General features: G+C 45.3%; 1 protein-coding gene across 1 annotated transcript; it reads right to left on the bottom strand.

Moving 5' to 3' along the window:
- Positions 1-3,128: 3,128 nt before the first annotated feature.
- Positions 3,129-11,432, bottom strand: igf2b (insulin-like growth factor 2b). Its single transcript, XM_084364907.1, has 4 exons — positions 11,230-11,432; positions 10,113-10,263; positions 8,339-8,520; positions 3,129-6,868 (listed from the first exon to the last, which is right to left on the bottom strand). The coding sequence occupies exons 1-4, from the start codon at positions 11,302-11,304 to the stop codon at positions 6,629-6,631; spliced, it is 648 nt and encodes a 215-aa protein (XP_084221033.1). The 5' UTR covers positions 11,305-11,432; the 3' UTR covers positions 3,129-6,628.
- Between the last annotated feature and the right edge of the window lie 2,361 nt (positions 11,433-13,793).

Raw genomic sequence — 13,793 nt, 5'->3', positions numbered from 1 at the left:
ACTGGAAACCACTTCCCCCTTTGTTATGATTTTGTATGGCTTAACCACCTCATTTCCTTTGTCCTGGCCCTCCAGAATAAAGTCTACCCCACACATCTTGTCACATCCACATTTCTATGCCGTTTCTGAGATCTTCTGACCCTCCGATGGTGTGTTGACAAAGACACCGAAAGCCACAAAATTGCAAAACTTTACAAATGTAGCATCCAAAGTGCTCCGTGTTTAGTGTGAGTGGGCTGTGAGTGTCCTTTCTCATGCTTTTGAGGAGACGATCGGACGTAAGATCAAAGACAAACACTGACACGGTGGAGCTGTTTTGGTTTGCCCAAATCTTGTATTCTATACATGATAAACTGTGATAAACGTGACGTAAATCTGCCGATGTAATCGAAGAATCATGATAAATTCACATGTAAGCGACATAAATACGCTCACTTTGCACGAGGAAAAAGTTCAACACTCCCCGACCTTCTTCTCTTCTTCTCCTCGAACAGTTCTTCCTTTGCACAAAATCCGCTAAAACTTCCACTTCAGTGTTAATATGTCAGAAACTACGGTTACGTAATTAGAGAAAAGCCTCCTCGCAGCTCCTGGTTGATTAGGAATCAACAATTAGATAGTTTTGTGGGGCGCTGAAGAAACACAATCCCCTCTTTATGCTCCTGCTCTGCTGTAACCACCTCGGAGTCCATGCGAGGATGTCGACTGAGTTATATCTGCATTATGAAATTAAGCTCTCTGGGAGAAATTAGCTAAACGGTTATGTTTCAGTGTAATTAATGAGATAGAGAGGGAGAGAGATGCACATCGCACTCAGGAGTTTTGACTATTCCAGGGGGCCAGTACAGTTTGTCCTGGCCATAGAGGTTCTCTGGTATGACCCCCTTTCCCTCTGATTCTCCCTCTCTCTGTCTCTTTCTCTCAATCTCATTCCCCTCTCTCCATCCCTCTTTTCAGCGCACAGCAATTAGAGAGGCAAAGTGGGAAAAGAGGAATGTGTGAGCACGCTTTGTGAGGATTGGGAGAAAGAGAGAGGGAGTACAAGAGAGAAAGTGAGAGATAAAGAGAGAGGGAGAGATGAGAGAGACACAGAGGAGGGGAGGAGAAGAAAGGAGAGGAGAAGGCCTGTCTTAATTGGCCTGTGTGGCCACGCTGGGCTGTGATGGTCTGGGCTTGCCAAACCCTGTGCCTCAATAGTTGGCCTGGCCTTACATGCATCCCGTGCATCCGGCCAACCACAACTAACTCTAGTGTGCTCTTTGGCAGTTTCCAATGTCAGGCCTGGGAGAGTTGTGCCACCCACATCTACACTCCGCTCCACAGTTCAGGAGGCCTCTCTGATGGGGATGGATGCGTGGGTTTTGGGTTTATGGTTTATTTGGCTCCACCAGTTTAGGTTGAGGTGGCATTTATGCGCTCTATGCATTGTTTACGTATTTAGGATAATGCTATAGTGATTGTTTGCTTAACTTCCACATATAGATGCGGATGTGAATTTAGATTTGGCATTACAATTACATACATACCAAGATAAATACCATTGGGCCCCCTACACGCTGACTTTACTACACTGACATCTCTTCTTTCTGTGGTATCAGCTCCAATGATCTTGAAGAGATTTAACCTTAAACATCAGACTCGACATCAATCAGGACAAAACGAGCACAAGTCTGTGCGCTTCGTGGCCCGGTTTGGCTTGTTTTGGTTGACTTATGTTGTGCCAGACGCTGCTCCGTCAGGCACAGCGGTGATGTGACGAGCCCTGAGGACCAGAGAGTCCCTGATCTCATTACCAAGCTCTAGAGAGTCATACTATGTATAAACACCTGCGGGGGAACAGGCTCGGTCCCAGAGCGGCTGCTGCAAAATACACACACACACACACACACACACGTGTACACACATGCACACACACCTGCCAATTTGTTTTAAAAGAGTCAGTGGAAGTGAAGTGTTTTATTAGGAATGACACTTTGAAAACACTAATAACACATTAATCAATAATGGGGATGGAGTTAGAATTGACTGGCGGACGAGGGGGAAATATGTGCAGATTTGCATATACGTTCAGTATGCGCACGATTGTGTGTTTGAACATGTGCAGCCTCTAGCCATCCCTCACAAGGGGATATTTTTTGACAGCAGTGTTTTTCCCCCCTCTTTTATGCAAGTGGATGGACTCCTCAGTGGGGCAATAAGGTTTCATGAGACGGGCAGAGGTGATTTAATTGAGCAATTTATGACCATAAAACACGGTACACAAGCTCCACTTTCCCAGAAGCGACTCATGTGCATCTCATCACCGTTCGGTCGAGCTTTGCACTTAAAGCCAAAGAAGAGCAGATTTCTGCCAGTCCTGCCTGTGAAGCTCAAACTCTTTAGTGCCAATCTAAAACCAGAACTGAGAGCTGCAGTACAACTCTGCTGCTGCTGCTGCTGCTGCTGCACCAAGATAACCCCAGTGCCCAAAACTGTTCCATTCTGGGAACAAAGATACTAAACTGTAAATCTGCCCGGTAACAGACATCCTCATGGCTGGGTATGTGCATGCATGTCAACAATGAAAGGTCGTGCCATTTTCAGAATATGCATGTGATAATTTGAGACATGTCGCTTACTAAACTTAGCAACCGAAGTGGGAGCTCGCTCCAGTAGTTAGCAAAGCCGCTGGAGGATGGAGGGATGGATGTACGGATGGGTGTGTCAGACGCAGTGAGAACAGGTCAGGTTTAGTGTGGCATGCAGCAGAGAGGAAGGGCTGAGGAGTTGTGGCCAGCCGGCTTGCCACTCTGCGAGTGCTGATTTACACTTTGGCACACACGGTCTTATCACAGAGCAGGAGACAGAGAGACAGACAGACGGACGGACGGAGACAGACGTGGGCTAAGGGAAGAGATGGAGGAGGGAGAGGAAAGAAAGGGAAAAGGGAGGTAGGGTGGGTGAGAGGAACCGAGAGGGTGCTAAAAGCAACTGGAGATGTAAGATGCAATAAATCATTTACAGGGTACATAAGGTTTAATTGATATAAAAAGATTTTAAAAGCAGCTCGCCGCACGCCGAGAAAGCGTGAAACACACATCCAAGACGGGCAAAATATACACTGAACAAAGCAGTACATCTTTTCTTCGTATGTTTGATAAAATGTTTTTTTATTGATATTAAAAATGAAAGTACATGAATTGTGCATTTCGGACGTTCTAGCGTGCAGAGGTTAAATCAATAAAATACACACAGGCTGAGTGAGCTACTGACACAGAAAAAGTTGCCATTTGCTCGGCAAGATATCTCTTCATATTCAGCGAAAAGAAGTGGTTGTCTTTCACGCCATTCATAAGAACACTAGAGTAGCCTGTTTGAACATTACAATAGTGAATGAATGCAGTCCTAGCAGGAAAATAAAGAATAAAAATAGAAAATATAATAATAATATTACTATCAACAATAATAATAATAATATAATAATAATAATAATTGCACTGCCTGCTTTGTTGCACAACTGAAGTAGAATATAATTAGAGACAGGACGGAGCCTTGATAATTGAGATCTCAGACAGAAAGAAGATAAAGTATTGGCTTGACTGTTCGCCACAGCAGGAAGAAATAACCATTAAGTCTGCATTTCATGGGCGATGCATGACACCATAGAGGAGGAGGAGGAGGAAACTGTAAAGTGGCACAGAGTTACCTTGTTTCTGACATGGGCTTTCAGTGGTTTTGTCACAGAATAGCTGTATCATTATGGCCAGGTACGGGTAAAAAAAAAAAAACCTCAGCTGCCCTTCCACAACAAGATTATCACTCACACTCAGCAAACTACTCCACTTCTCCCTCGGAGAGCATAGATTGTTTTCTTGTTTTGTTTCTTTTGTTTTGTTTTTTTTTCCTGAGTGCTTCAGAAATGGTTCAGCGTGATAGCCCTTCATCAAATGCATAATGGATGGATGATTGGAAGATTGTTCGAGGGGGTGAAAAAAGGCAGGCTAACAACGCTGCTTTTCTCCCCCTTTGCCTCGCCATGATGCAAATACAGACACGTACTGTTGATGCGAAGAAGATCACGGGGCATTGTCTACTACCAGCAGAGAGGAAAGACAGACAGACATGGAGACAGACAGCCATAGAGACAGACAGATAGATAGATGAGAACAGTGAGGTGATACGATGATAGGCTCTCTCCTTGATAGACAATGACCTTTAGGTGACCTTTGACGGTTACTAGCATCATAGCAACATCATTACCTTCAATTAAGGCATCGACACAATGACTCGTTTGTAAGCCACATGTAAGCTTAACCCCCGAAAAATCTACGACTGACCGGGACGCTTGCGGCCTCGCGACCACAAACCAAACGCGCGACAACAACATCAGTGGCACTGGCACATAGGCAAGATGCTCCGTAGAAGACCATAGGACACCATGCACGATAACAAAGACGTGATTTAATGAAGGACTGATCATTTCCCCCCCTCCCCGCCATCAAGACTAAAGTGGCTTCGAAACATAGTGGGTTTGAGTACAATCAATGTTGAACAAGATATTTTTTATTTATTTTTTTTTTTACCAATAATAAAGTCACCCATTGATGCTTTCCTTTTTTCACAGATAACCCCTGAAAGGCTTCCCGGAAAATCCATGCAGACCAATGTATTCAGAGTATGTGCCTATTTCTGTGTGACATAACATGCCTAAGCGATCCAGGCTATACTGCTGTTAAAATATTAATTTAAAGTAACTATGGCAAAAGAAAAAAAAAGGAGAAAAAAAGACATTATTTTTGGTACAAAGCATCTACAAAAAAGCCTTACAACTCCAATTGGAAAAACAGAGATCATACAAAATAAAACCGTCAGTTGAGCATCAGTGCTACGTATATTATTTGGACCAATTTTTCAAATATATTTTATAACAAAATAAATAATGCCTTTATACAGTGCCCTTATTTGTATTTCAACAAACAAACAAAAAAGCTTGGCGGCTCATTACGCAAGATACAGCTCAGACTAAAGGAAATAACACAACGTCCCTGGAAACTAATTATATATCTATATTTATATATATATATAGATGTATATATATATATTCAAGTATTTGTTTTCAGGCAAAAGCATGTGAATACTACTGATATACAATAAAAATAAAATGTTAGTTGACATTATTGCTGTTTTTTTCCCTTTGAATTGAAATTTTGTGCCTTTCTTTAGAACTGTAAAATAACATCATAACAATAACCATGGTAACCATAAAACAAAACAAAAAAAAGCCTAACTTGGAAAAACAGGAATGTCACGGTACCAGAAACTGACAGGGTTTTCCTTTTTTTTTCATTGAAACATTGATATGAAAAGAAAAACAGAATAAAGACAAAATAAAATATAATCATCATTATCCCACTTGCTCTTTGTCCATGCCATGTTACTTCCTGTCAGAGCAGTCTGCAAAGCCATGGCAAACAGGAAGTCCTGTCCCAGAACTGTAGTACTGTCCAATCCAGGCGGTCCACGGTGTCCCATATGTGTCCCCACACTGCTCCCTGTGTCTGGCAGCCTCAGAGGGACAGGAGGAACAGGGACAGGGTCTCAGGTCCCCCTTTGCCGTTTACGCCGGCAAACTAGTGATGAGCAGCCGCTAGCACTCGCTGTGAGCCTCGATGCCAACACAGCCCATTTCTTTTCTCAGTGACACTTCCCCCTTGACACTGCCACTGCCAGGAGCTCCCCCATATCCTTTATTTTCCTTTTTTTTTTTTTAAAAGTCACACTTTCCTTAAAACGGAAAGTTTTAATATTCATTCAAAGAAAAAAAAAAAAACGTGCTTTTCAACCTCTTCTTTGAGTCCATTCCCAAAGCTAGCACCATGACATTTTTTTAAGCTACACGTTCATTGTTCATAAAAAAATAGTGCCATTTTTTTCTTTACTTTGACGTAATCCGTGGCAATGTGCAATTTTGCAGACTCTTTTCTGCTTTTTGTTTGTGATCAAAAGGTGCTGGAACAGGAATCTAATTTTACAAAATAATTCCTTACAGTGTGGAAGTCCCTTTATAGGTAGAGGTGCAAACTAATAACAAAAAGAAACTAAGAGATTTTCTTTTTGACTCAGGAAAAAAATGATGTGGAATGGATTCTTTCATGCAAGCTGCTCTTCACTTTCAGTTGTCTTCCACAAGGACAAAAAAACATTCCGCTGGGTGTCCTCTTGACACTTGCAAACCACAGATCTCTTTCATCTTCTTTTCTCCTTTTCCCCGTTTTCTCTTTTGCTTTAAGGATCCACCTGAATTGCATTCAGCCGAATTGTTAACTTTTTGTTCATCGTTTGTGTTCGTGCCTTTTGTGTCGGTGACTGAAAGAGAGAGGGAGCGAAAGAGTTCAGACAGGAAGAATGTGAAGGCATGTTTGTGTGCCGGAGGAGGATGGGTGGGTCGGGTTGAAGGGGGCATTAGAAAAAAAGGGCCAGGAGGTCAAGAAGTAGTGGATGAGAGCAGGGGGAGGGATTGGTGGGCTCGGACAGGGCAGGGGAGGTCAAAGAGGACTGCCACAGAAATGACGTCAGAGACAAAGCTATAATCCCCTAGTCTTTTTTTCTCCCTCCAAACTCTTGTCTGTGCAAAGGGCTGGCAGCGGGCTCATTTGTGGTTGACATAGTTGTCCGTGGCGAGCAAGACGGGAGGCAGTTTGCTGGGCAGGCTGATCAGAGGCCTGTGGAAGATCGCCTGCTCCTGGGCTTTGATCTTCTCCGCCTGCCTCCGAAACTTTTTGGCCCTCAGGATGGCCGGGACACCCCTCCGGAGCCGCTGGGCCGCCTTCCTCTGCCACACCTCGTATTTGGAATACTTCACGGTCACATGCTGCTTCCTTGGGACTTCCTATTGTGGCGTGCAGGCGAAAATAGAGGAAAAAGGGAAAAAAGAGGGAGTGAGTTCATTAGAAGTGATAAGATACTGTGCAAGTGCTTATTACAATGGAGGAAAGCCGTGTTTATTTTGCGAAAACATTCAGTCATTGTTGGGCCAGTCAAATGGAAATCAAATGTCATTCTCATAGCGCTGAGCGTCATAACAGACTCGCCTCGCCTCCGACTTGCCCCTGTTTTGGTTTCCTCGACTGAGAGAAGCTGTCAACAAGTGCTCGGCTCAGCCTCTTTAACATACTGTCAAAGGGAAGGGCGGTCACTCGCCTCATATTCATATGAGGGGCACGTCGTCGTTCACCCAACGACCCGCTGAACTGACTAACCTCCACAGACCCGAGTGAAACGACACATACACGCACCGTCATTTCAAAAACCTCTCTTCCTGCACATTAATGGCGTTAGGTGTTGTGCTGAAGCACCAGGGATTGAGACAAAGTGGGAGTGGTAGCAGCAGAGCTAGAATTTATGCGTGAGTAGCCAGTGCTCTGTCTGAATGGCTTGTTTTGGTCCTGCCACTTGAGGAGTGTTTATCCCCCTTCATTCACTCCGGGCCTGCTCAATAGCCAAAGAACAGCTGGCCCTCAGAGCGGGCTGTACCCAGCAACTCTCCCTGCTCTGACAAACTGGGGACATGTCCCAACTAAGTCCCTTACAGCCTTCTCTCCTTTTTTTGCATTTCACACAGACGCTACACATCTATTTAATTGTCTTGTTTACATCGCCTCGCACATCCAACGCCACCGATGCCGATTCTCCAACAAGTCAAACAGAAACATTCACATAAAACGTCTTTCGAGTCCGGCCTAGAGGAAGGTTGGAGGGATTTTTTTTTTTTTTTTTTAAAGAGGTCTGGAAAGCAGCCACGGCTCGGTCTTATGACCGCAGTGAAAAAGACCTGAAACGCTTTGGCGGCTTCCCGCCGTGTTTTGTGACATATTTCAGAGAGAAGCTCTCCCGGGCCAGGTCAGGTGTTTTTTAACGGCACGGATCAAAATAAAATGCATGCCAGTTTTTCGGGGGAGCTTGCTGTTCCGTGACTAATAATCACACACTTGGAACACACTGTTTTGTTACGGACCAGCAGTCTCCACCATCTCACAGACTTTCTCTCCCACACACACACACACACACACACACATGCACACACTGTCTCAGTCTGTGAGTATGACTCTGCCCTTTCCTGAATATTATGTGCTGTGACTGTCTTGATGTTTTCCACGACGGTCAGCACTTTGCATGGAAGGTAACTGCTTACCAGTGACCATTTAGCAAGATAAACCTGTCTTCGCGTGGGTTTCAGTCTGCACTCAGTGTCAAGGACATAGGGGTGAGGAACACAGGTGAATGGAGGCGCAGGAGATGTGAGGACTGATAGCGTTTCCCATACTGGTGTGCTGTTGTTGTCGTTTTCGGTGACACGTACCTGTTTTAGTGTGGGCATCACGGGTAAGACCTGTAGAGAGGTGGCCGACACGTCCCTTTCGGACTTGGCGGGTTTGGCACAGTACTGCTCCAGCAGGTTGAGGTCACAGCTACGGAAACAACACTCCTCTACGATCCCACGGTTCTGGGGGCGCCGGTTGTTTCCCCTGCTGGTTGGCCTACCTGAGGAGGAACACAACAGACGATGAGGAGGGCGAGGTTAAGGCCTCAGGAATGAATCTAGGTTGTTTTCGCGGGATTACTTTCGACAATCATAGCGGTCCACGGAGCAAAGAGGATAAAAGGAAATCTATGACCAACTGCAACAAATCTTTTTGTTTGTAGGGGATAATCTGATTAGGGCTATCTGGAAGTCCTTTAATGAGTGAATACACAAGTAAACACCCTGTGCTGTGGAGAGTGATGGAGACCGACAGCTAAGCTCCTAGACAGATCGTTGGGTGAGCAAATACATAAAATGGAAACTCTCCTGTGACCTTGTCCTTTGTCCAGTCAGCAAAAGATAAAGAGGATGAGGAAGGGCGAGAGAGAAGAGGAGGGGCAGAGAGGTAGAGAGAGAGAGAGAGAGAGAGGGAGAAGGCAAAACAAAAGAGGAAGAAAGTAAAGACCTGGGAGAGAGGGAGGGAGGTAAAGAAGAATACAGCGGAGGGGTGGAGGGTTAGCATGTTGCACGGCGGGGAACAGTATCCGCATCCGATAAAAGGGCCTCGTTTGAAGTCCTGCACCCAGCAGAGTGTTGCAGGAGTCTCAGGAGAGGGGAAGGCAAGGTTTGATTGCAGGAAGAGAGAAAAGAGAGGGTGATCCAGCAGGGAGGAGGGAGGAGGGAGCGAGGGAGGGAGGGAGGGAGCACATCTACTGTATGTCGGCCTGAATCGGACAATGATCTTTCTGTCCGTCAGAGGTGCGAATAGCTAATATCTTGTTTGAAGAGAGGGTTTTCTCTCCATGCGAGGAGGAAGGTTGGAAGTTGTGTCGCAAACAAGACTGTGCAAACACGAGCTTATCCACTGGAGGATTAACAAGCCAAGCACAATGCCTTCACCTAATGCTTTACAGCTATTCCCATCATCATTACAATGGAAGCAATGATCAGAATTGATGTTAATGATCCGTCCTCTTAACCTGACATCAAAAACAGCCCCCTCCTCCTCCTCCTCCTCACTCCTCACTCCCTCCCTACTCCCTCCTCCTCCCCCCTTCGGACTCATCAGTGTGGACGGCCGGCCTGGGAACACTGGTGCTGAGGTGACTGGTATGCCTCTTGGGGTGCTATTACTTTACTGGTAAACAAGCGGCCCATTGTGTCGCGCTGAGTCGTGTGTGCCTTCACAGCTCGCCGGCTCTTTCATATGCAATGAGAGGTATGAAGGGCTGCGAGGCAGAATGCGCACACTCAGCAGACAGAGCGGCTTGGACCAGGTCTTGACACACACACACACACACACACACACACACACAGCTGGCTATAATCTCTCTCTCTCTCTCTCTTTCCCTCTCGCTTTCTGTGTGCGCGTGTGAGCGCGTGAGAAAGAAAAATACCAAACACGCATACCGCGCAGCCACAGACAGAGCGATAGCCTCAGCTATCCAAACAGATGTGTGCGAGTCTGAGCAGCAGCAGCAGCAGCAGCAGCAGCGGAGAGAGAGAGAGAGAGAGAGAGAGAGAGAGAGAGAGAGAGGGAGAGAAGCTTTCGACAGAAAAGCAGAGCAGAAAACTTGTGATGGGTTTTTTTGTTTTTTGTGTCGGAACCTACTGAAATAGAAGCCTCTGTCTTCGCAGACAAACTGCAGCGCATCCACCAGCTCTCCCCCACACAGCGTCTCCGCCGAGGCCACCTCCACCACGTAGAGCGTCAGGGCCAGTGCAAAGAGCAGCGCGCGACTGAACGAGGACATCTTCTTGACCTGCAGACACACACACACACACACACACACACACAGCATCTGGTCAACAAATGCAAACATTACAGAAGTGATGACATTGAATAAAACATTTTTTTTTAAAATTCAAAAAAAAAAAATAAAAAAAATCTTTTGAATAATAAATCCCAGATGACAGCCAGATGTTGGATCCACTCTTTACGCATTGTACAAGATGTACGACTTCCACTGTTAGGTGCTGTTTCTACGTATTGATGTATTGACCTACTAACTGCGTAAGACAAATGATGGCATATGTCCACCTCCCCCCTCCTCCCTCCCTCCCCCGTCACTGTTATCAGCCGCTGTCACTGTGTCGCACCTGGGAGAAGAAGTGCTTATTCTGGAGGAAAAAAAACCGAGACGGTATCTTTGCCTTACGCGCTCTTACACAACTCTCCAGAAAGTTGCAAGACCGGCTGCTCGATAGTTAACTATCTGAAAGGCCAGACTCAGCATTTATTTTCCCCTTGCTCACCCTGGGATGAGCTCACTGACCCTCAGACCTACCGCCCCCTATCTGCCGACAGAAAAGACCAGCTGTTTGCTGCTCCCGAGTCCAGAGAGAACGGCGCACCATCAAGAAATCCCAAAAAAAGAAATAAAAATAAAAAGCAAAAACAAAAAAAAAAGACAGCCCTCAAACTCTTTTCTCCTCCTTTGCCTATCAGGTAACCTGTTGCACGAATGCTTCACAGCTCCCCGCAGCTCTCCATGTCACGTCTGCATCTTCAACTTTCTCTGCTGCATGCGATTTAAAGAGATGTCCAAAAAGAAAAAAAGCAGAAAGAGAAAAAAAAAAATGATGCGATCAATGCATCAGCGCAGCCCGGAGCGGGGTGTTTTTTTCCTCACTCATGGTTACAACATGGTTACAACCCCGCCAGACGTCTGTCAAGACCCGCACAGCACAAACCGGAGCGCATGAAACTATTTGTTCCCTCTGGTTACCTTCATTCTGCTGCTCTCCGTCCTCCGGCAGGTGTGGCAAAGTGAGTGGTGTCCGTGTCTTTGCTGGGTCTCCATGTCAGATGGCAGTAGTCAAAAACGTCGGGAGGGGTGAGGGGGGGGGTTATTTGGTTTTTGGAGAGATTGCAGGTGAGTTAGTTTCCCAGTTGGTGCGGCTGAGATGATGTGTGAGAGGCTGTCCCAAAGACCAGGCGACAGAACAAAACTTCTCAGGGAGAGGTATTATATACCAAAACACGCCCCTTACTTCCACACCCCACCCCCTCGCTCCTCCTCTTCACGGCTGGTAAAAAAAAAAAAAAAAAATGGTCCAGAGACGTTTTATGGAAAAGTGCTTAAAGGGAGAAAAGGCAAAAAAAAAAAAAAAAGAGAGAGAAAGAGAAAAAAAGAGAGGGAGAGAGTGAGAGTCACAAAATATGGAACAATTCCATAGGCATTTTCCACGTTTACGCACTGTAACCTACAATCACAATGTTTACACACAGGGACGCAGACAAGAACAAGAATAGACGTAATTCCTCAGACTCCAAGAAAAATGTCAATGTCTCCGCCCTGCTGTAATTAAGATGAGAGTGCAAGGAGTGTGGCTGAGGAGCTGCGGGGGGGGGTTTGCTCTTGACTCAGGTGGAGGTGTTAGTCACACAGGTCAGAGGCTCTCCCCACCTGAAGGGGAGCATGAAGTGGGGTTGATCCAGCAGGAGGAGGAGGAGGAGGAGGAGGAGGATGCAGCAGCAGCAGTGACTGACTGCAGCAGGAATATCAAGTGTCAATGTAAAGAAATGCTGCATCATGTGATGAAGAGGCAGGAGGAAGTGATGAAGGAAAAAGATGACGTTTGCTTTCTCACAAACTAAACATTAATATTAATAACAGAGCGGATCGATAAAGTCCTCCAGTGTGGATGGTGCTGAGTGTCCTGCTAAAGGCTCCGGCAAGGAAGAAAAAAAACAAAAAACTCAGATTAAAATTGTGTCAAAGTGTGAAAGTAAGCTGTCTTTCTGTATGAAACTGTATGAGGGCGCCCTTATATAAGTGAGTGTTGTGCAGGAGGTGAGGATGTGGACCTGTGTCTCTCCAGACTCACACTGACACCTAGTGGTCCGGGTGGTGAACCTCTGCTTGTTTGTCTCCTGGCTCTCAGCTGCAGGTTTGGAGGGCCGAGGGACCTGATCCACAAGCTGACCACCAGGAGCTCTGTCCGGACGAGCTCCCCGAGATCTGTCCTCTCAGGTCCAGGACAGTTACCTTCCTCTGTTGTCTCCAGGTAGTGTGTATAAAGAGGTGGAGGTGAGCTTGTATGGACCATTAATGGACAGTATTTTTAAAAAATACAGTGATAGAAAGCACATTAGGTCAAGTGCTGCACTTAAAGGTACAGTGTGTGAGGATTTTAGTTGAAATTAACAGCAGAATGTGGAGAAATGACAGTTTTGATGTTACGTCTGTGTATTGTTGGTTATTATGCTAACCAGCTAGCCCCGGCCCGGTCCAAAAGCTCCTGTGTTAGCAGTGTACACCGAAACACTCCCAGTCTGGACCGCTAGCTGCACGGCTAACTGAGCTACCCAGGTAACGGCAGCTACACTCAGCAGCATTTGTTATGAGTATGAATTCTGACATATTTCACCTTTAAGTACAATTTTGAGGAACTTCTACTTGAATATTTGTGCTTTATGTTGCTTGAACTTCCTCTTAGGGAAACATACTGCACGACATTTATCTCACAGCCTTAGTCACCGGGTACTTTTAAACAAAAACAACTTTCCCTTTAAACTTCTCTCATGGTTTCATTTCAATAAATGTCCAAACGATCCAAAAGAAACTTGAGAATTAGAGAAAAGGTCCAAAAACTGGCAACAGATTTGTGTATCAGAACTTTGGTTTTAATTATTTCCTCTCCCGTCGTCCGATCAGCTCACGAGCCCTCAGATGTACCTGCTGTCCCTGTGTGTGAAACAGTGTGTAGAGCTGCAGCATCTAAAACTGTCACATGCTTCTTTCACACTGATGCTTCACTATTAAACATCTAATGATGTCATATATGCGACTATATCAGTCAGCGGGACCAAACCAGAACCTTTACTTTAATACGTTAACTTCATTTGGCTGCTATAAATTAAGTCAGATTGTTTTTTTAAGCTTGATTTGTACTTGTAATAGAGTATTTGTACATTGCTGTATTGGTACTTTTGCTTAAGTAAAGTATTTAAATACTTCTTCCCCGACTGGATAAATACTACATCTAATTTAAACGTGTGTATTTCGAAAAGAGCTGTTTTCAATCCACCTCCCCAAAGTTCATTTTGTCGTTCACGTGTTTATCGGCTTGTTTTTAACATTTAATAACGTTGTAAAACAGCGCGCTGTCGTCGAAGACATGAGGAGAACATTAAGATGATCGACTCCTTTTAATAGGCTCAAGAAGTATCTGCTGTGATTTTAAAATCAGGCGGGTCGCCCGGCAGGACGGCCCCCTCTTGTGGCAGATAAAAGCAAACCCATCCGTGTCGCCGAGCATCATTAAATGTTGGTCTGTCTGATGAGAT

This window comes from Pagrus pagrus, assembly GCF_965226575.1.
Source record: "Pagrus pagrus genome assembly, chromosome: 10".
In the NCBI taxonomy this organism is placed as follows: domain Eukaryota; kingdom Metazoa; phylum Chordata; class Actinopteri; order Spariformes; family Sparidae; genus Pagrus; species Pagrus pagrus.
This window is presented reverse-complemented; position numbering and strand designations above follow the sequence as displayed.